Source organism: Enhydra lutris, unplaced genomic scaffold (assembly GCF_002288905.1).
Source record: "Enhydra lutris kenyoni isolate GAN:26980312 unplaced genomic scaffold, ASM228890v2 scaffoldscaffold24, whole genome shotgun sequence".
In the NCBI taxonomy this organism is placed as follows: domain Eukaryota; kingdom Metazoa; phylum Chordata; class Mammalia; order Carnivora; family Mustelidae; genus Enhydra; species Enhydra lutris.
Genome location: NW_019154108.1, coordinates 23,223,640 through 23,243,933, shown reverse-complemented (window position 1 = coordinate 23,243,933; position 20,294 = coordinate 23,223,640). Strand labels below are relative to the sequence as shown.

Genomic DNA, 20,294 nt, shown 5'->3' with positions numbered 1-20,294 from the left:
GATACAAACGTAGTGATCCGAAGGGGCACGTGCACCCGAATGTTTATAGCAGCAGTGTCTACAATAGCCAAACTATGGAAAGAATCTAGATGTCCATCAACAGACGAATGGATAAAGAAGATGTGGTATATATACACAATGGAATACTATGCAGCCATCAAAAGAAATGAAATCTTGCCATTTGCAACGACGTGGATGGAACTAGAGGGTATCATGCTTAGCGAAATAAGTCAATCGGAGAAAGACAACTATCATATGATCTCCCTGATATGAGGGAGAGGAGATGCAACATGGGGGGTTAAGGGGGTAGGAGAAGAGTAAATGAAACAAGATGGGATTGGGAGGGAGACAAACCATAAGTGACTCTTAATCTCACAAAACAACCTGAGGGTTAATGGGGGGTGGGGGTTAATGGGGGGAGGGAGGTGGGGTTATGGACATTGGGGAGGGTATGTGCTATGGTGAGTGCTGTGAAGTGTGTAAACCTGGCGATTCACAGACCTGTACCCCTGGGGATAAAAATATATGTTTATAAAAAATAAAATGTAAAAAAAAAATAGTAAAAAAAAAACCAAAAAACTTTGAGCACCCTTCACTCTTCTTGTAAGTGTAATATGCAGTAGCAATTGTTGACACAAAAATACTCAAGTAGATTTTGCCAAGGAGAATAGATGAGAAAATATAAATTCTCATTTAAAAATTATTACTAAAATGATAAGAAGTTACCTTACAGTTCTTTCAAAGACTTCGGGAGCTAGAAGTTTTAGTTTTCCACTTCACATGTTTCAGCTCTGTCTGTTCTGTTTTATTCATTTGTGTGGAAGATCTCTACACATGATGGTGGCTGATAGCCTTGGTTCCCATAGTACAACAGGTAACTTTACATTTCACTTAAAATGATAAGGTAATATTTGCTATCAGATTATGAAATTCCTTTTCTGGAAGAAGGTACTATTAATATTTGAAAATAAGCTTTGAAAAAAATATAAAATGAAAGATACTGTAATGTTTGAAAATATGCTTTGAAAAAATATGAAATATACCATTTCAAGATAAGTCTATGTCGAACTTAAATGGATTCCAGTAAAACTGTAACTCAGAAAAATCTAACCATAACAAAAATTTCCAGTAACAGATTATTATAGTAAGAAAAGTGAGCAGTGTATGTGACTGTTAATGGGCACCAGGTTTATTTTTATTTTTATTTTTTTTTAAAGATTTTATTTATTTATTTGACAGACAGAGATCACAAGTAGGCAGAGAGGCAGGCAGAGAGAGAGGAAGGGAAGCAGGCTCCCTGCCAAGCAGAGAGCCCGATGCGGGACTCGATCCCAGGACCCTGAGATCATGACCTGAGCCGAAGGCAGCGGCTTAACCCACTGAGCCACCCAGGCGCCCCGGGCACCAGGTTTAATAGAATGGACATTAGCTTTCGCATTACTATTTAATTGTTCAGTTACCTTAAAAGTGTTGCATTAAGCTGTGAATGTTTTGCCAGAGAAAAAACTTAAAAAAATTTTTTATTTTTTAAAATATGTATTTATTTGACAGAGTGAGATCACTAGTAGGCAGAGAGGCAGGTGGGGTGGGAAGGTGGTGGGGGGAGGGGAAGCAGGCTCCCTGCTGAGCAGAGAGCCCGATGTGGGACTTGATCCCAGGACCCTGAGATCATGACCTGAGCTGAAGGCAGAGGCTTAACCCACTGAGCCACCCAGGCGCCCCCAATTTTTTTTTTAAACAGTTTTTTTCCTTTCTCCAGGTAGGAAGGATACAAGTTAGATATTTTTCAAAAAAACCTTAAAAACACTTTTTTTTTTTTTTTTGAAGATTTTTACTTATTTGTTAGAGTGCCATCACAAGCAGAGGGAGAAATGGGCTCCCTGCTGAGCAAGGAGCCCGATGCGGGGCTCGATCCTTAGGACTCCAGATTCATGACCTGAGCCAAAGGTAGACCCTTAACCAACTGAGCCACCCAGGTATCGTAAAATTTTTTTAGGGATGAATTATGCAAGATAATTGTTTGTGAAGACAAACTGATGAATGAAGGCAAATCTCTACCCATATTGAAAGGGCAGACAGTCTGCTGCTTGCTTAAATTATAATAGTACTGTGATTCTGTATGAAAATTAGGAACTGTCTGCAAATCTGTGACAGTAATAAATCAAAATATACAATGTATATGGGAGCAACAAATTCTAATTAGAAATATTTTAGTACATTGAAAATCAGTTTCTCTTTAAAAAATCATGAAAAAGATGCTCATGTTAGTTAATAATTGATTCTAGGGACGTCTGGGCGGCTCAGTGGGTTAAAGCCTCTGCCTTCGGCTCAGGTCAGGATCTCAGGGTCCTGGGATTGAGCCCCACATCGGGCTCCCTTCTCAGCGGGGAGCCTGCTTCCCCTCGCCTCCTTCATCTCTGCTTACTTGTGATCTCTGTCAAATAGATAAATAAATTAAAAAAATAATTGACTCTAAACCTCATTGAACATTAGGAAGCTATGTTAATGTGACTTAGTATACAGAAAGGAATCTTTGAGAATAAGGAAATGAGAACAAAATGAATTTTATTTATTTATCATTTATTTATTTACTTCATTTATTTATCAGAGCACAAGTAAGGGGGAGTAGCAGACTTCCCACTGAGCAGGGGTCCTGATGTGGGACTCCATCCTAGGGATCATGACCTAAGCTGAAGGCAGATGCTTAATGGACTGAATCACCTAGGCATCTCAGAATGAAATGAATTTTAGAATATTTTTACGCCCCCCCCACCCCGCCCCCTGCAAGAACAAGCGAAAAACAAGTCTGTACCCATTAGCAGTCATTCCCTATTCCTCACACTTCTACCCCTGGTCCCTGGGCAACAACCAGCCTTCTGTCTGTCTCTGTAGAATCATCTCTTCTGCATTTCATGTAAATGGAATCCTACAATATGTTGTTTTTTTGTGACTTTCATTTAGCTGTTTTCAGGTTTCATACATATTAAAGTGTGTCTCATGTTTCTCTCCTGTTGCTGCTGGGTAATATTTCATTATATGGATCAAAAACATTGTTAATCTATTGAGTTAATGGATATTGGAGTTGTTTTCAGTTCGTTATGGATATCGCAGCTATGAACATTTATATTCAGGCTTTTGGCTGGACACGTTTCATTTCCCTGTGTGTATACTTAGGACTGGGATTTGGTTGGGTGGTAGCTCTGTCAACCCTTTTGAAGAACCTTCAGACTGGTTTTCAGAGCGTCGTTTTACATTCCCACTAGCAGTGGAGGAGGGTTTTAATTTCATGTTCTGGCCAACACCTTTTTTACTCCCTGTGCCCCCAAACAAAAAACAAAACCTCTGTTTTATTCTTACCAAGTGGATACCATTCTTCTAGATATTCTTGTTACAGGTGTTTATAAACACTTATACCTAATTGTATCGCAAAAGAACTATCACATCCAGTCCCTGAAATAACACTTTTCTCAAACAACTTTTTTCCTCCCCCCAGCTTTATTGAAATCAAATTGACACATTAACATTGTATAAGTTTATGGTGTACAGTGGCCAACACTTGTTATTTTTGATTGTAGTCATACCGTGGGTGGGCGTGAAGTGCTGTTTTGTCTTGGTTGTGATTTGTGTTTTACTGGTGGGCAGTGATATGGAGTATCTTAGTATTGGCTATTTGGATATATTTTGGGGAGCAGTGTCTGCTCAGATACTTAGCCTATGTTTAAACTGGATTACTTGTCTTTGTATTACTGAGTTGTAAGAATTCTTTATATATATATATATACATATATGTGTATATATATATATATATATATATATATATATATATATATGTCCCTGATTACATTTGCAAAATTTTTTTTCTTGTTCTGTGGGTTGTCTTTTTACTTTCCTCATGTCCTTTGCAGGAATAAATTTTGATGAGGTCCATTGTATCAAGTTTTCTACTGTTGATTGTGCATTTTTTGGAGTCACAGTTGCAAGATCCATTCAGAGTCTAATTTCTCATGGTCAGAATTGGATCTTTTTATTTTTTTATTTTTTATTTTTTATTTTTTTAGATTTTATTCATTTATTTGTCAGAGAGAGAGGGAGAGAGAGCGAGCACAGGCAGACAGAATGGCAGGCAGAGGCAGAGGGAGAAGCAGGCTCCCTGCCAAGCAAGGAGCCCGATGTGGGACTCGATCCCAGGACGCTGGGATCATGACCTGAGCTGAAGGCAGCTGCTGAACCAACTGAGCCACCCAGGCATCCCCAGAATTGGATCTTAAAGCATCATACGATTAATACAGTTCTGATTACTGTGTGTACCTAGTTTTGTTCTTTCTTCTTAACATATTTTTTGGTAAGATTTTATTTATTTGTTGGAGAGAGAGAGCACAAGCAGGGGATGTGGCAGACAGAGGGAGAAGCAGGCTCTCCCTGCTGAGCAGGGAGCCTGATGCAGGACTCAATCCTAGAACCCTGGGATTATGACCCGAGCCGAAGGCAGACGCTTAACCAACTGAGCCATCCAGGTGTCCTTCTTAATATTTTTATGTATAAATTTCCTTCTATTGATACTGCCCATGCTGCATTTTTTAAGAGTTATATCATGTTTTGTTGTTGTATTACAATTTACATAGTTATCCTCTTGCTTGTTTTTCAACTTCATGATTTAAATAGTGCTGGTTAATAGCTATATCCATCAACTTAAGAGTTGCCTTGTTTTCTTTCCTTAGGTAGGATTAACTTAAAACAGTTGATGGCAAAGAAGATACAGTTGACAGCAGAGGCAGAGGTAAGTAGTAGCTTCCTGTTCTGAAACAAGAATGTAGAGTTAGGGTAAGGGATTTTGTTTAGAAAGTGTTTGATGCTCTGTTGCTTAAAGAATAATTTACCTTCCTTCTCAGTTGACACTATCCTGCCACTTCTGTCGTCCTACATGTAAGAACCCGATTGCTTTTTTGTCCCCATCCTGCCCACCACTCTCAATTTTCTGGCTTTTATTTATTTAAAAAAAAAAATTTTTTTTTTTTTTTTAAAGATTTTTAGCTTCTTCTTTGAGAACGAGAGAGAGAGAGAACATGAGCGGGGGTAAGGCAGATGGAGAGGGATAATCAGTCTCCCGTCTGAACAGGGATCCTGAAGTGGGGCAGATCTTAGGACCTCAGGATCATGACCCCAGTGGAAGGGGCTTGACTAACTGAGCCACCCAGGTGTCCCTCATTTTCTGGCTTTTACCAGCAGAACTTGATTTTAGTGAACCGTGATATAGTTGAATGTCTGTACAAGTGCTATAATGAAAGGTTCTGTCACCACCTGTCATGGTTTGTATTGAATAATGGCTCAGCAGTAAGTCTAAAAGTGGATTCCTGTTGTTAGGGAGGGTATGGCTTGAGCAGAAGTATGGAGGTAGGAAGTTTAGACTATCTCTTGGAAATGTTGCTTCAGTTGATCGGCATCTGTGCTCCTGTTAGAGCGTGACAGAAAGAAAAATACAGTTGGACAACTGGGGCTAGATTGTTAAGCATTTTTTCCCCTCTGTCTTCATGCCCTCTTCATAAAGCTCTTTCTTCTTGAAACTTGTAACTTCTGTTTTCACTAGTCAGAATACTGCATATCCATCAAATTCTAGCTCAAATGCTGCTGCTTCTGTAGTTTGCTAAGTACCAGCCTGAAATGGTGTCCTTCCTTCCTCCTTTTTACTTCTAATCACCAAAATTTTTTTGGTGAACTTACAGACTTAGGAATGTTTTAATTGGTAATTTGATATCTAATGAGATTGAACATCCTACCATTGTTTATTAATTGGAATGTTTTTGAGGGAGATATATTAGGAATGCTATTTTGATAGCAAAGTTGAAGATACTGTATGGACTTTGGAGATGAGACTATTGTAATATTCTACTATTCTAGATAGGGTAAACGGGCAGGGAGGAGAAGGGAACTCCATTTAGCAGTCCTGTTATGGGCTAGGCCGTGTACTAGGTGGTTTACATGCAAAATTTTATTAAATTACCTGATTTACAAGGTTGATCTCTAAATGATTACATTCGTTTTTTTATGGGTTGATATTTACTAATGTGAAAGGACCATTGAGGTTGACAGTATGTGAATATTATTTGGAGACCATGAAATGTACTTGTTCTTCTCTTTTGTGGGCTTTTAGAAATAACTGTGTTTCTTTTTTTAGAGAGGAAGAGGGGCAGGGAGGATCAGAGGGAAAAGGAGAGAGAATCTTAAGCAGGCTCTGTGTTGGTGAAGACCCCAAGGCAGAGCTTGATCTTAATACCCTAAGAGTGTGACTTGAGCTGAGATCAAGAGTTGGTTGCTTAACCAACTGAGCCACCCAGCTGCCCCTAGAAATAATTTTTAAAACAAATGAAAATCAAAAATCTTTTTAGTCATTTGTAGTTTGAAGTCATGCTCTGACCCAGTTCTCACTCAACTAGGTTGGACCATCTTCCCCTAATCTTTTTTTTTTTTTTTTAAGATTTTATTTATTTATTTGACAGGGATCACAAGTAGGCAGAGAGGCAGGCAGAGAGAGAGAGAGGAAAGCAGGCTCCCTGCTGAGCAGAGAGCCTGATGTGGGACTCATCCCAGGACCCTGAGATCATGACCTGAGCCGAAGGCAGCGGCTTAACCCACTGAGCCACCCAGGCGCCCCTCCCCTAATCTTTAAGGTGAAAACATGGTTCTGACTATCTCCAGGGTTCTGTTCAGCTCCAGTAGTCTGTGTCATTGCATAACTAATCTAAACTTTTGCTCCTAACTCACTGTTTCCTGGTGTCAAGGAAATGGATAATCTGTAGATTTTACTGGGCAACTCTTTCAGCTCCACAGAACTGGAATTCTCAGATAAAATATAGTATACTTAGCAAATTTGAATTTCAGATAAATAATTTTTTAGTCATCGTGCAACATTTGAGATATAATTATACTAAAAAAGTCATTTGTTTATCAAATTCACATTTAACTGAGTGTCCTATATGCTTATTTGCAAAATTTGGCAACCAACAAAGAACTTTCTGAAAGTTGAGATATACAGATAGAAGAGCTCGTATTAAAGAAAGGTGTGGAAAGGTTGTCAGGTATGAAACTCTAGACTGAAGGGAAGACAAATGACAGAGAGGATGATGAAATTAGTGGGTTGAACTGATAGAATCTGTTAAGGTCATGTCTAGGTACAAATGCTGTCTGTCATTAAAAAAGTTTTAAGTATTGAATTAAAAAAATCCAGTGCTAGTCGTATTATACAACATTATGTATTTCTTTATTATTATTATTATTTTTAAAGATTTTATTTATTTATTTGACAGAGATCACAAGTAGGCAGAGAGGCAGGCAGAGAGAGAGGAGGAAGCAGGCTCCCTGCTGAGCAGAGACCCCCCCCCCGACCCTGATTCGGGGCTCGATCCCAGGACCCTGAGATCATAACCTGAACTGAAGGCAGAGGCTTTAACCCACTGAGCCACCCAGGTGCCCCCATGTAATTCTTAATCATGACCTTTTGAAGTCCTTAGAATTGTGTTACAATAAGACTTAAAAGCTCTTGGAACAGTCCAAGGGAGATTCAAGTGATTAAATCCCAACCAATTTACTGTTAATAGATGAATTAACTTTGTTTTAACATTGTGTTAATGAAACTATTTGAAACAGTTTCTTTGGTTGTAAATAAAAGAAACCTACTTCTGGCTTAAGTATAAAAGGAAACATTTGAAAGATATTAATGTATCTCATAGAACCCCAGAAGTTGAACACTTAACGTTTTGGAAATGGAAAGGCTTTAATAGCAAGAGTTCATGTATTTCTGAATTTTTCAGTTAATCAGATTTTCAGTCTCCTCTCAGAGTTTCAGATTTATGAGAGAGAGAGAATTGGGTTTTGGCCAGAAAGGCAGGGCCATATAGTATCGCCCTGGTCTAACCACTGAGGACAGTTTCTGAGAAAAGTGAGTATGAGAAGAGTTAAAAGGGAGTGCCTTGATACTATGAATATTTGTAGAACTTTCATTAATTCATACAACTTTATAGAGGAAATGCTAGATCTAATGTGAGGGGATGAAAAATTACTTCCTATTTCTATTTCTTAAAAACACATATTTATTGCAACATACTTCATTTCCTTCTGGTGTGGCATTTAAGATCCTATTTGACACATCAGTACCTATGCTGTTGCCTAACTATTAAATGAGCAAACCGTAATGAGTAAGGCTCAGATGGCATGTCTGCAAATGAGGACTTCTCTTTATGGTTTATTGCTCATCCAAGTAACCTCTTCTAAAAAAGTGAGTGGTTAGATAGTGCCAATCTATTTGACTTATTGGCAGACTGCTGGAGCGACAAGTCTCTAAGTTTTTCCTGCCCAGAAATTGTTTGGTTATTATGTACGTTGAGGTTAGGTTGTGCTGTGGGAGACTAACATAAGATGAACACAAATAATTGTGGCTTTGTGTAATGCCCTTCCATGTAAATGATTTAGAAGTGGAAGGCTAGAATGGTTACGGTGACTCTGTGGTCCTCCCAGGACCCTGGTCCCTTCTGCTTCTGTGCTTTTGATTTTGTAGGCTGTGACCTTCCTATTCATTGTCCAGATGACTCCAGCCACTTCATCGGGAGTTTCAGGAAGCATGACTGAGTTAGGAAAACAAGAGAGGGTTGATAACTAACAGCCTCTACTACAACTTGTCCATTCTCCTTCCCTGCCCTTGATCCTTCTGGTCAAGTCTTCTTTTGACTGTATCCACGTGATTGTATCCTTCTGATACCTCCCTTTCTGGCTTTTTCCATTTTGCTTAAATACGTAGGTATATCAGTCTCTACTTTCCTTTGATGAACCTTGGGAAAATCAGTTTATTGTTCTTTATGATTTCATCACTTATAAATGCAGGAAGGTGCCTGTCAATATTGCCCTCTTAGGAATGTTCAGTAATCTAGCTCCATGAATAACCTACTTGGTTCGTCAGGTACTGTGTTAGGTGCTGGGATTCTGAAGAAGTCACAGTTCCTGTCCTCATGTTAGCTGAGAATATCATGTATAAAATGGATAAAAAGAGGAACAACAACTGAATTAGATACTTCAGAAGTGTTCTTTGAAAGCTGAAAAGTGATGTCAGTGTAGGTTGGTATTTGTGATAAGAAATTGCATTATTTTAGAGCTTTATTGAGGTCCTTACATGTGGTAGTTAACTCTCTATTTTATATTAATGAGAATCCAAAATATCAAAACTAGTCAGATGGTGATACTATGTATTTCGCTGATTGAGGGACATTTTGGTTCTGCCCCACCCCCAATATTTTGTTTTCCTTCTTCATTGTATACACAGATTCACGTGGACAGTGTAGACACATCTAGGCTTATACCGCATAAGTCTTAATGGCAAAAATAGCATCAATTCATATGTCCAGTTACATATTTTTACACATTATTTTGTGGGATTTTTTTGTGTTAAAATAGTTTTTGAAAATGTGATATAAAATGATTTTGCAATCATTTGTATGAATGTATGATTCATTAATTACTAGGAATGTATTTTTACTACTCTCTGGTTTTCTAACATTTAACAATGGCTGAGTGAAGGAGGTTGGTAAAGATGATGAGAAATGGCAGAATATATCAATCAAGTAAGATGGGGAGCTCCCTGAATAGATGAAAATAAATGTGTTAGCTTAGTTCGTATTGATAATAATGTGATATCAGGAATATTGTAGTCTGACTTAAGCTGGGAGACAGCTCTGGATGTATTTTATTTTAAATAAAAAGGGATTATAGTTTAGAGCTCTAATTTCATTAGTTGGGTATCTTGAACCTTTGGCTTCCGGTAGTAAGGATTATGCAGTAGTTAATGTTCAAGACTTAACTTCCAAACGTGTGTGTGTGTGTGTGTGTGTGTGTGTGTGTGTGTTTAATATGGAGGAGGAGTTTATTACAGCGCACTGTTTATGACTGTAAACCTCTTTTATATTGGTGCATTCAAATGAAATGTTTGTTATAGGACTGATTTATTAGATTACCTACCATTTTCAGGCTGCCTTTACACTGTTGACTTTTTTTTTTAGGTTTTATTTTTGGCTTATGGTACTAAGCATATAGAAAATATTTTATTTTTTTAAAGATTTTATTTATTTATTTGACAGAGAGAGAGAGAGAGAGATACAGTGAGAGGGAACATAAGCAGGGGAAGTGAGGGAGAGGCAGGCTTCCCGCTGAACAGGGAGTCCGATGCGGGGCTCGATCCCAGGACTCTGGGATCATGACCTGAGCTGAAGGAAGACACTAATGACTGAGCCACCCAGGCGCCTCCATATAGAGACATTTTAGATCAAGTACAGTGGAAAGCAGTATAATGTTTTATGAACTCAGAGTCCTATAGATTGGGGGTTGTCAAAGTCACAGCTTTCAAGTTCTGTGACTTTGGCCAAGTCACATTACGTGGTTTGTTCGAGTTTGGCTCTCTCTTGGGTAGAATAGGAATTATGTTGCTTATTTCACAAAGATTGTTTTAGAACTAGAACTAATAGTATATAAAAGCTTCTAACAGAGTATCTGGCATTTAGCAGTCACAGGCGTTGAATAAATCCCAGGCATTACCGACAATGGCAACAATAGTGATTTTTAGTCCCTTTTCCTTCATAACCTTTAGAAAGAAAGCAGGGCTAGGGAGTTCTTTTACACAAGTACTTTCTGCTTTTTGATAGACACTGAGTAAAGTCAGCAGTGGTGTGAGTAGGAGTTTCAGTGCCAGGGGTTGGTTTCAAAAGCTGTTTTGAAATATACTTAACGTCTCCTCTCTCTGACTGCCTCTCTGCCTACTTGTGATCTCTGTCTGTCAAATAAGTAAATAAAATCTTAAAAAAAAAAAAAAGGGGCGCCTGGGTGGCTCAGCGGGTTAAAGCCTCTGCCTTCGGCTCAGGTCATGATCCCAGGGTCCTGGGATCGAGCCCCACATTGGGCTCTCTGCTCCACAGGGAGCCTGCTTCCTCCTCTCTCTGACTGCCTCTCTGCCTACTTGTGATCTCTGTCTGTCAAATAAGTAAATAAAATCTTAAAAAAAAAAAAAATATATATATATATATATATATACTTAACGTCTACAATCTTGCCAGTTCCTTCGCTGAGTACTAGATGTGCAGTGATTAACAAAAAGACGTGCTGTTTAAACTCAGGTTGGGGAGGCAGACATTAAGACATCAAGAAATAGAAATACATAGAATTTCAGATGGCATTAAGTGCAGTGAAAGAAATGAATAAGATGCAGTAGCTTTAGAGTGAATTGTTAGGGGAAACCTCTCTTGAGTTAATTTAGTTTAAGACCTAAACTTTGTATTACTTGTTCTATTGTGTTACCTGTTTTGCCCCAAAAGGTCCGGTTTCTGGTTCCACACCACTGTGGGTTTAAAAGATTGTCTGTATAAAGCCAGGCAGTGAGTCAGGGGAACAAGTAGTTCATGGTCTAGCAAGTAATATGACCTTGTGGAGTAGGAGTATAATTTTTTAAACACTCTTCTCAGTGTATGTTTTTACTTTGTGTTTCTCTCTGCCTTTTTTTTTTTTTTTTGTGCCTTTGTGCCTTTGTGCCTTTGAAAGGGTGATTTTATCTATTCATAAATGACCCTGCTCTTCTCTCATTCTAAGTAAGTCTCAGTTCAAGGTAACCTCTCCTTAGAAGGCTTTTTAGAAGAATTACCTTTCTAAAATGCAGATCTGAGCATGTTATGTGTTTAAAATATCACTGGTTTCCAGTTGCCCTTTAGGAAAAAATGAAAAATTCTTAAAATGGCCTAAGGGTCTGTCATGCTGTGGCCCGTTTGCTTCTTCAGCCTAACTGCTTTCAGTAAGTGTTCGGACGGTGGGATCTTGGCTTCATGGTGGTTGTTCTTAGATTATTAGAAGTTGTCCAGTTCAGCCGCTTATTTTAAAAATGGGGTTTCTTTCAGAGGAGAGAGGGGTAAGGGGATGGGCAGAATGGGTGAAGGGGAAAGGGAGATACGGGCTTTCAGTTTATGGATGCTCATTCTCTCTCTCTGTCTCTCTCTCTCTCTCTCTCTGTCTCTCAAATGAATAAGTAAAGTCTTCTTTTTTTTTTTTAAGATTTTATTTAATTATTTGGCAGAGAGAGAGATCACAAGTAGGCAGAGAGACAGGCAGAGAGAGGTGGAGGGGGAGCAGGCCCCCCGCTGAGCAGAGAGCCCGATGCACGGCTTGATCCCAGGACCCTGGGATCATGACCCGAGCCGAAGGCAGAGGCTTTAACCCTCTGAGCCACCCAGGCGCCCCTTTAAAGAGGTTTCTTGGGGTGCCTGGGTGGCTCAGTCACTTGGGTGTCTCATTCTTGATTTTGGCTCAGCTCATGGTTTCAGGATTGAGCGATAGAGCCCTGTGTCAGAGGTTTCTTTGAGCTCTAAAATACAGTGATTTAAGCACCTGCTTTTCTAGTTTCTAATTAACTGCCTGCCTCCTTCCTTTGGTCATCCTTCTGTCCATCTGTCATCGTGCTTGGACAATCATAATCCACGGGCTGAATGAAGTTAATATTCATAGAGGTGAGGTTAGGAAGATCAGCAAATTAGAAAGCCTGTAACACTCCAGTCTCCTTTTTCAGGTTACTAGTATCAGATTGTTCTGATTTATAATGATCACAGTGTGATGTTCGATTAATGACAGTTTCATATTAGGGAAGAACTCCAAAGGCAGGAGTGGAGCACTATTTGTACTGTATTTTTCTGTATTTCCTCTTATATGGGGGAGTGATAGCAACAAGCATTCACTCTTCTATTTTCATCAGTATTTAGATACATGAAAGGAAAGGCTAAGGAAACTTGGTGCCCACAGCTGAGTTCTCCTTGTGTCCTGGTGGCATCAACTCCTGTGCACTTGAATTCCTTGGAAGAGGAGGAGAAATCTCAGCATTAAGAAATGAATATTAGTTATGCTGAGCGAAATAAGTCCATCAGAGAAAGACAGTTATCGTATGATCTCTCTGACAGGAGGAATTTGAGAGGCAGGGTGGGGAGTTGTGGGGGTAGGGAAGAAAAAATGAAAGAAGGTGGGATCAGGAGGGAGACAAACTATGAGACTCTTACTCTCACAAAACAAACAGGGTTGCTGGGGGGAGGGGGGTATGGAGAGGGTGGCTGGATTATGGACATTGGGGAGGGTATGTGTTGTGAGTGCTGTGCACAAGTAGGCAGAGAGACAGGCAGAGAGAGAGGAGGAAGCAGGCTCACCGCTGAGCAGAGAGCCCTATGTGGGGCTTGATCCCAGGACCCTGGGATCATGACCTGAGCTGAAGGCAGAGGCTTAACCCACTGAGCCACCCAGGTACCCCTAATAATAATTTTTTAAAAAAGAAATGCATATTAGGCATCTGGTTAGTATAATGCTGTGTATAGGAATGTGGTAGACTTGAATTATTTCCTTTTAATAGTTCTGTTGCAGTGACATGGGTGGAGTATTGTGCTAATAAGCAGGAGAAGTCATTCAGAGAAAGGCATTTCATTTATGTGGAATTTAAGAAACAAAACACGTGAGCATGGGGGGAAAAGAGAGAGAGAGACAAACCAAGGAACAGACTCTGAGCTGGAGAGAACAAACTGATGGTCACCAGAGGGGAGTAGGGTGGGGGGGATTTAAATAGGTGATGGGGATGAAGGAGGGCACTTCTAATGAGCACTGGGTGTTGTGTAGAAATGTTGAATCATTATATCGTACACCTGAAGCTAATATTATTACACTGTATGTTAACTAACTGCAATTTATTTACTTATTTATTTTTTTAAAAGATTTTATTTATTTATTTGACAGAGATCACAAGTAGGCAGAGAGGCAGGCAGAGCGATGGGGAAGCAGGCTCCCCGCCGAGCAGAGAGCCTGATGGGGGGCTTGATCGCAGGAACTTGGGATCATGCCCTGAGCCGAAGGCAGAGGCCTTAACCCACTGAGCCACCCAGGCACCCCTACTTACTTATTTTTAAAGATTTAATTTATTTAACAGAGCACAAGCAGGGGGAGGCAGAAGGATAGGGAGAAACAGACTCGCCACTGAGCAGGGAGCCCGATGGGGACCCCAGGACCCTGGAATCATGACCTGAGCTGAAGGCAGATGCTTAACCAGCTGAGCCACTCAGGTGCCCCCACTAACTGGAATTTAAATAAAAATACATATAAAAAATAGTTATAGGATGATTTTTATTGTGCTTTTTTTTTTTTTTTTCTCTTCATTGGTTAGTTCTGACTGGGTTGGAGCAGCAGATAGCTGTAAGGTGATGACTGTGTCAGGTACTGTGCTGGGCATTTTTTGCAGGGGATTTGTTTTGGGGCTTTTAAAAAAATTTACACTAGTTTAGTAAGATGTTTTTATTCATCTCAACTTTGCACTTGAGTAACTGCTCATAAAAGTGAAAGAGCTTGCCTGAGGCCACCACACTCAAGTGGTGGAGGTAGTATTTGAACCCAGGTCTGCCTGGCAGAAAGCTTCTGTCTCTTTACTACGTCACTACTCATCTTTTTCCTTCCTGCATATAAATTTTACTGCAGGAAAAGGAGACACAAATTAATCATATTAAAATGGAACTCTTGGGGCTGCCTGGGTGGCTCAGTGGCTTAAGCCTTTGCTTTGGCTCAGGTCATGATCTCAGGGTCCTGGGAACGAGCCCTCTATCGGGCTCTCTGCTCAGCAGGGGGCCTGCTTCCCCCTCTCTCTCTGCCTGCCTCTCTGCCTACTTGTATCTGTCAAATAAATAAAATCTTAAAAAAAAAAAAAAAAGAAATAGAGCTCTTTTTAGTTCAGCATTCCTGAGATGTGTTCTGTCCTGTCTTTGGTGTGAGAGGTTGGGGTCGTAGATGGGGGGGTCGGGGCGAGGCTGTTGTGAAAGGAAGTTACAAGGAGACTTGACATCTGCACCACCTTATGTTGGCTCTCACGCTGTTGAGATGCCTGTGATTTTTCTTTTTTTACTCTTTCTCTTCCCTTTCCCCCGTTCTATTAGTCGGAATGCCCCTTGTGACATTCACTACACTGTGAATAAATTACGTCTTTCCTCATTGATGGACGGTGAGCTCAGTGAGAGCAGGGCTGCGTGTATCTTGCTCAGCACCTTTGGTGCTGAATAAAAATATTCCTAGTCGTCCAGATCTGTTTGGTTCCTGGGGTTGGATAGTGGGTTTTCCTGGGGTTGGATACTGGGTTAGGATAACAAGGGGTACTCTTATTGGTGGAGTGACCGGAAAAGATCAAAAGATAGGAGTTTTGGAATATGGAGCAGAAGGAAGGAAATAGAAGTAAGGGGGAAAAGAAAAGGGTACAGTTGATAAAGAGGGTGGGAGGGTTGTTGTAGGTCTTCTCACTACAGGACGGGAAGCTGCAAGTTCTGTCGTATAAGGCAAAGGAGTGTGCAGGTGGGTTGTGTGGAAGGCCAAGCCAAGACTTGTGCTGGAAGACGTTGGCCGTGTGCTCTTCACTTTGAGTTGGGTGGATTAGGACCTGATTTTTAACAGCTTTTACTGGCATTTGTGTAACATTTATTAATGATTTTTTTTTTTCATATTTCTGGTCTGCTTCATCTAGTACTTAACTGGGAAGGAGACTGGTTGCAGAGTAAGAGGAATCCTAGTTAAAAGAAATGGTTTGACATCCTAAGCCACAGCTAAAGATTCCAGGCCTCTTTCTTAAAGTCGAGTAAAATTTCAGTGGACTGATGGGATTAGGGAGCAAAGTTTTAAAACCTTTATTTATTTTTATTATTTAAAATTTTTTTTTTAGAGTAGGCTCTTCTTCCAATATGGGGCTTGAACGCACGACCCCAAGATCAAAAGTCACTTGTTCTGCCTACCAACTGAGCCAGCCAGGCGCGCACCCTACCCCTGCCTTCTCTTCTAATCTCAGGTCTTACACTCCTCTTAAGCTTTGACATCCTCCTTCCTTGCTGCTTCTCAAACCTGTCCAGGTTCCCTGCTTTAGGACTTTCTACACTCATGCTTTTTTTCTTCCTGGTACTTTCCCCACAGGTACCCACTAACTTGCTCTCTTACCTTCAGATCTCCAATGTCATGCTGTGTTTGAGGCTTTCCTTTGACCTCTGTGAAAAACACGTCCCCTGCCCCCCCATACCTCTGCATTATTTCTTTCTGTACCACCATCTGGCATTCTCTGTGTCCTGTCTACCCTCATTGGAAATTTAAGTTCCATGAAGGCAGGGACTTGGTTTTGTTCATTGTTGTATCTCTAGTGCCTGGAACAACAGTGCCCAGAACTAGCACTTCCCTTCTACGTGGGACAGTGTTTCCATTGTCTCTTCATACCACTTTTCACTTAATCTTAATTCTTCCAATGTTTTTGAGGTTCCAGCTCAACTCCTATCTCAGAAAAGACACTTTTAATCATCTCCTAGTAGCTGTTGTGTAGAAACCAATTTTCTGTTTTTACTTCTGTGAAGTGACTTAACATGGACTTCTTTGATCCAACTCTGTTTAAGAGAATCCTTTGGAAAAAAAAAAAAGAATCCTTTGGAAAAATGTTAATAACCCACAAGTGTGTGTTAGTTCCTAATGTTTTTTGTTTTTATTTGCTTTAAAATTCTAGGAATTGAAGCCATTTTTTATGAAGGAAGTTGGCAGTCACTTTGATGATTTTGTGACCAGTCTCATTGAAAAATCAGCATCCTTAGACAATGGTGGGTGTGCTATCACAAGCTTTTCTGTTCTTGAAGGAGAGAACAACCACAGAGCTAAGTAAGTATGAGTATTAGTTTCTTTTAGTGCAGACATGTTCTCTGATAATGCTCAGCAGTCGGAATCAGGACTGCAGTAAAAATGCCTGGTTTCACACCGTGGTGCCACTTTTTATTAGCTCTGTGTTGCCTTGGGCAAATTAACCACTTGAAAGGTGGATTTCTTCTTTTTTTTTTTTTTTTTAAGATTTTATTTATTTATTTGACAGACAGATCACAAGTAGGCAGAGAGGCAGGCAGAGAGAGGGGGAGGCAGGCTCCCTGCCGAGCTCTGCTCGGTGCGGGGCTGGTGTGGGGCTTGATCCCAGGACCCTGAGGTCATGTCCTGAGCCAAAGGCAGAGGCCCGACCCACTGAGCCACCCAGGCACCCCGGGTTTCTTCATCTTAATATGAGGATTATAATAAATCCGGACCTCATTTAAGACTGTGTTGACTTACAGAACAAAAGAGCCAACACTTGTTGCATGCTCTACATTTAAACCAATGAGTCCACGAGGTAGGTACCAGAACTGCTTGCTGCAAATTAGGATGCTGAAGTGTGGGACAGTTACATGTCCAGGATCATACAGTGGGTATTGGAAGCCAGAGCCTTGCTCAGGAGTCCATGCCCTTTGTCACATCAGTAAAGTGCCTCTTTTTTGTACTCTATCCAATACTTGCAGTAAGGTTCAGTGCAGTTGGTGTATATGTTTCTGATTGGTCGGGCATCCAGAGCAGCAGAAGGAAAGCTATCAAAGGCCAATATGCGCTCATTGCCATTCTGTGCTCTCTCCGATTTTACGCCCCAGTGGTCTCTGATAGTCATGTTCTGGATTACAGTTTGACCACTAATAGTTGACAGAGTGGGTGGTTGTGCAGAAGCCCTAAAAAAGGTAATAATGCTGGATATTCACTATGTGAGATTTTAGTAACTGGAGGCAACCTATAAGATCAGGAGGCTGTTAGGGATTGTTGGGAGTCCTTTGACATTAGGGAGGGTGAAGGTCTCATAAATTTTCGTGCAGTTTCAGAGGACAGACCAGTAACAGCCTGTGAACTGGAGTATGGCTAGAGGCCTATCTCTGACCTTAGCGATGTTTAGGAGAAGGAAGAGGGGTTGCCATTGTTTGATGCCAGGAATGTGTTTCCACAGGGGCTGGGCTGCGGTGTGCTTCCTGGGGTGTGCTTAACGTCTCTTCCTTCTCACCAGATCTGCATGTATCTACCTCATTGCATTTTTCAGGAGTAAATGACATGCATAAAACCCTTCATACCTGGGTTAGAGTGAGAAGGTGCTTTATTACATGCTGTAGTTGGTAATATTCGTTCTCTTATGCATAGGCTTAGATGTCTTAAAATACTTGAAGTATTTATATTTTATTTTAATTTTTTGCTCTTCCTAGAGATTTCAGAGCACCTCCAGAACATGGAAAGGTTTTTGTTCTAAGGCAATCTCTCTTAGAGTGAGTATTTTTAGTTGCTTTTATTAATTATAAGTTTGAATTAAAAACTACTCTGATTATTAAAATCACTGCTTAGTCTATGCATGTTTAGTGAGTTTGTTCTGAATTCATGGAAATCATTAGTTTTGGTACTTATTGTACATTTGCTGTCTTGCTCCTGCTTTGTGAGTTTCTGGTTCTATATGTAGTTTCAAAGGCGGGTTTAGAGGTGAACATGGTTATCTATCCCTTGACAAATTTCTTGAAGTCGTATATACAGAAAATCGGTTACCCAAAAAGCTAGAACAAGCGTTTTCTAACTAGGTACTCCGCTCATGAGTGTTTTGGTGTTGCTGTTTCTTGGTATATTATGTATTTTTTATCTCTTATTTGGCTAGCTAGCTTAGAAACCTGATAGTTTTCTCACTTACTTTAAAACCCTGATTGTGTGAATTTTATAGAGAAAATTAGGCAGTATAAATTACTTATGGGACCTCATGTGTGAATGGAAAAAGATGTGCTTCGGGTAGGCAATGAATATTTCTTTAGATCATTTATTTATTTACTCAGTCGTTCCTCAGAATACTGCTGCAGTTTCACCTGTGTTAGGATAGGTCATCTGAAATAGTTGGGCTGGTGAAAATTACCTTGAGTGTCTTAATGTGCTTATTTATTTGTCAGTGAGAGAGACAGAGAGCACACAAGCAGGCAGAGTGGCAGGCAGAGGCGCAGAGAGAAGCAGACTCTGCTGAGCAAGGAGCCTGATGTGGGACTAGATCCCAGGAGTCTGGGATCATGACCTGAGCTGAAGGCAGCGGCTTAACTGACTGAGCCCCCCAGGCATCCCTTAATGTGCTTTTTAAAAAACAACATCTTACACTTACCATAGTTTACTTTCTGTACGCCACCTTGATCTATATTTGATGAGAAGGCCATATATCTAGGGGAAGATAAATTATTTTGAACATTATAAGATTGTAATGATAGAATTGTACTATATGAAAAAGAGAGCACTTAAAAGTTACTTATTTATTTACTGGAGAGAGAGAGACAGATAGCCAGAGATAGCAGGAGCAGGGAGTAGAGGGAGAAGCAGGCTCCCTGCTGAACAGGGAACCCATGGTTGGGGCTCAGTCCCAGGACCCTCTAACCATGACCTGAGCTAAAGGCAGATCCTCAACCAACTGAGCCACCCAGGCGCCCCTAAAGTATACTCCAATTACAAAGCTTTTTATTTTTTTATTTTTTAAAGATTTTATTTATTTATTTGAGAAAGAAAATGAGGGCATGCAAGCATGAGAGGAGGAAGGTCAGAGGGAGAAGCAGACCGCCTGCTGAGCAGGGAGCCTGATGTGGGACTTGATCCCAGGACTCCAGGATCATGACCTGAGCTGAAGGCAGTTGCTCAACCAATTGAGCTACCCGGGTGCCCCTAAAGTATACTTTAATTACAAAGTTTTTTTTTTTTTTTCAAAGATTTTATTTATTTATTTGACAGATCACAAGTAGGCAGAGAGGCAGGCGGTGGGGGGTGTGTGTGGAGAAGCAGGCTCCCCGCTGAGCAGAGAGCCCAATGAGGGACTCCATCCCAGGACCCAGGACCTGAGCCGAAGGCAGCGGCTTAACCAACTGAGCCACCTAGGCGCCCCTACAAAGCTTTTTTTTTTTTTTTTTAAAGATTTTATTTATTTACTTGACAGAGAGAGAGATCACAAGTAGACGGAGAGGCAGGCAGAGAGAGAGAGAGAGAGAGAGGGAAGCAGGCTCCCTGCTGAGCAGAGAGCCCGATGCGGGACTCGATCCCAGGACCCTGAGATCATGACCTGAGCCGAAGGCAGCGGCTTAACCCACTGAGCCACCCAGGCGCCCCCCTACAAAGCTTTTTAAAAGAGATTTTATTTATTCTAGAGAGAGAGAGAGTGCGTGCACATTCGCCAGTTGGGAGAGGGGTAGATGGAGGAGGGAAGCAGAGTCCCTGCTAAGCACAACGCCCTGCCAGTGCCCTGCTGGAAAGAAAGGCTAAAAAGAACAATACCACCTCACACTAGTTAGAATGGCTAAAATTAACAAGACAGGGAATAACAGATGTTGGCGAGGATATGGAGAAAGGGGAACCCTCTTAACACTGTTGGTGGGAATGCAAGCTGGCGCAGCTCCTCTGGA

General features: G+C 40.7%; 1 protein-coding gene across 2 annotated transcripts in view; it reads left to right on the top strand.

Moving 5' to 3' along the window:
* Window positions 1-20,294, top strand: part of LOC111150910 (sterol O-acyltransferase 1) — an 81,237-nt gene that overhangs the window by 45,542 nt on the left and 15,401 nt on the right. For both annotated transcript variants that reach the window (XM_022508598.1, XM_022508597.1), the window contains exons 3-5: window positions 4,719-4,777; window positions 16,562-16,710; window positions 18,093-18,152. In XM_022508598.1, the coding sequence (XP_022364306.1) occupies window positions 4,719-4,777; window positions 16,562-16,710; window positions 18,093-18,152 (268 nt within the window). The remainder of the gene's footprint in view (window positions 1-4,718; window positions 4,778-16,561; window positions 16,711-18,092; window positions 18,153-20,294) is intronic.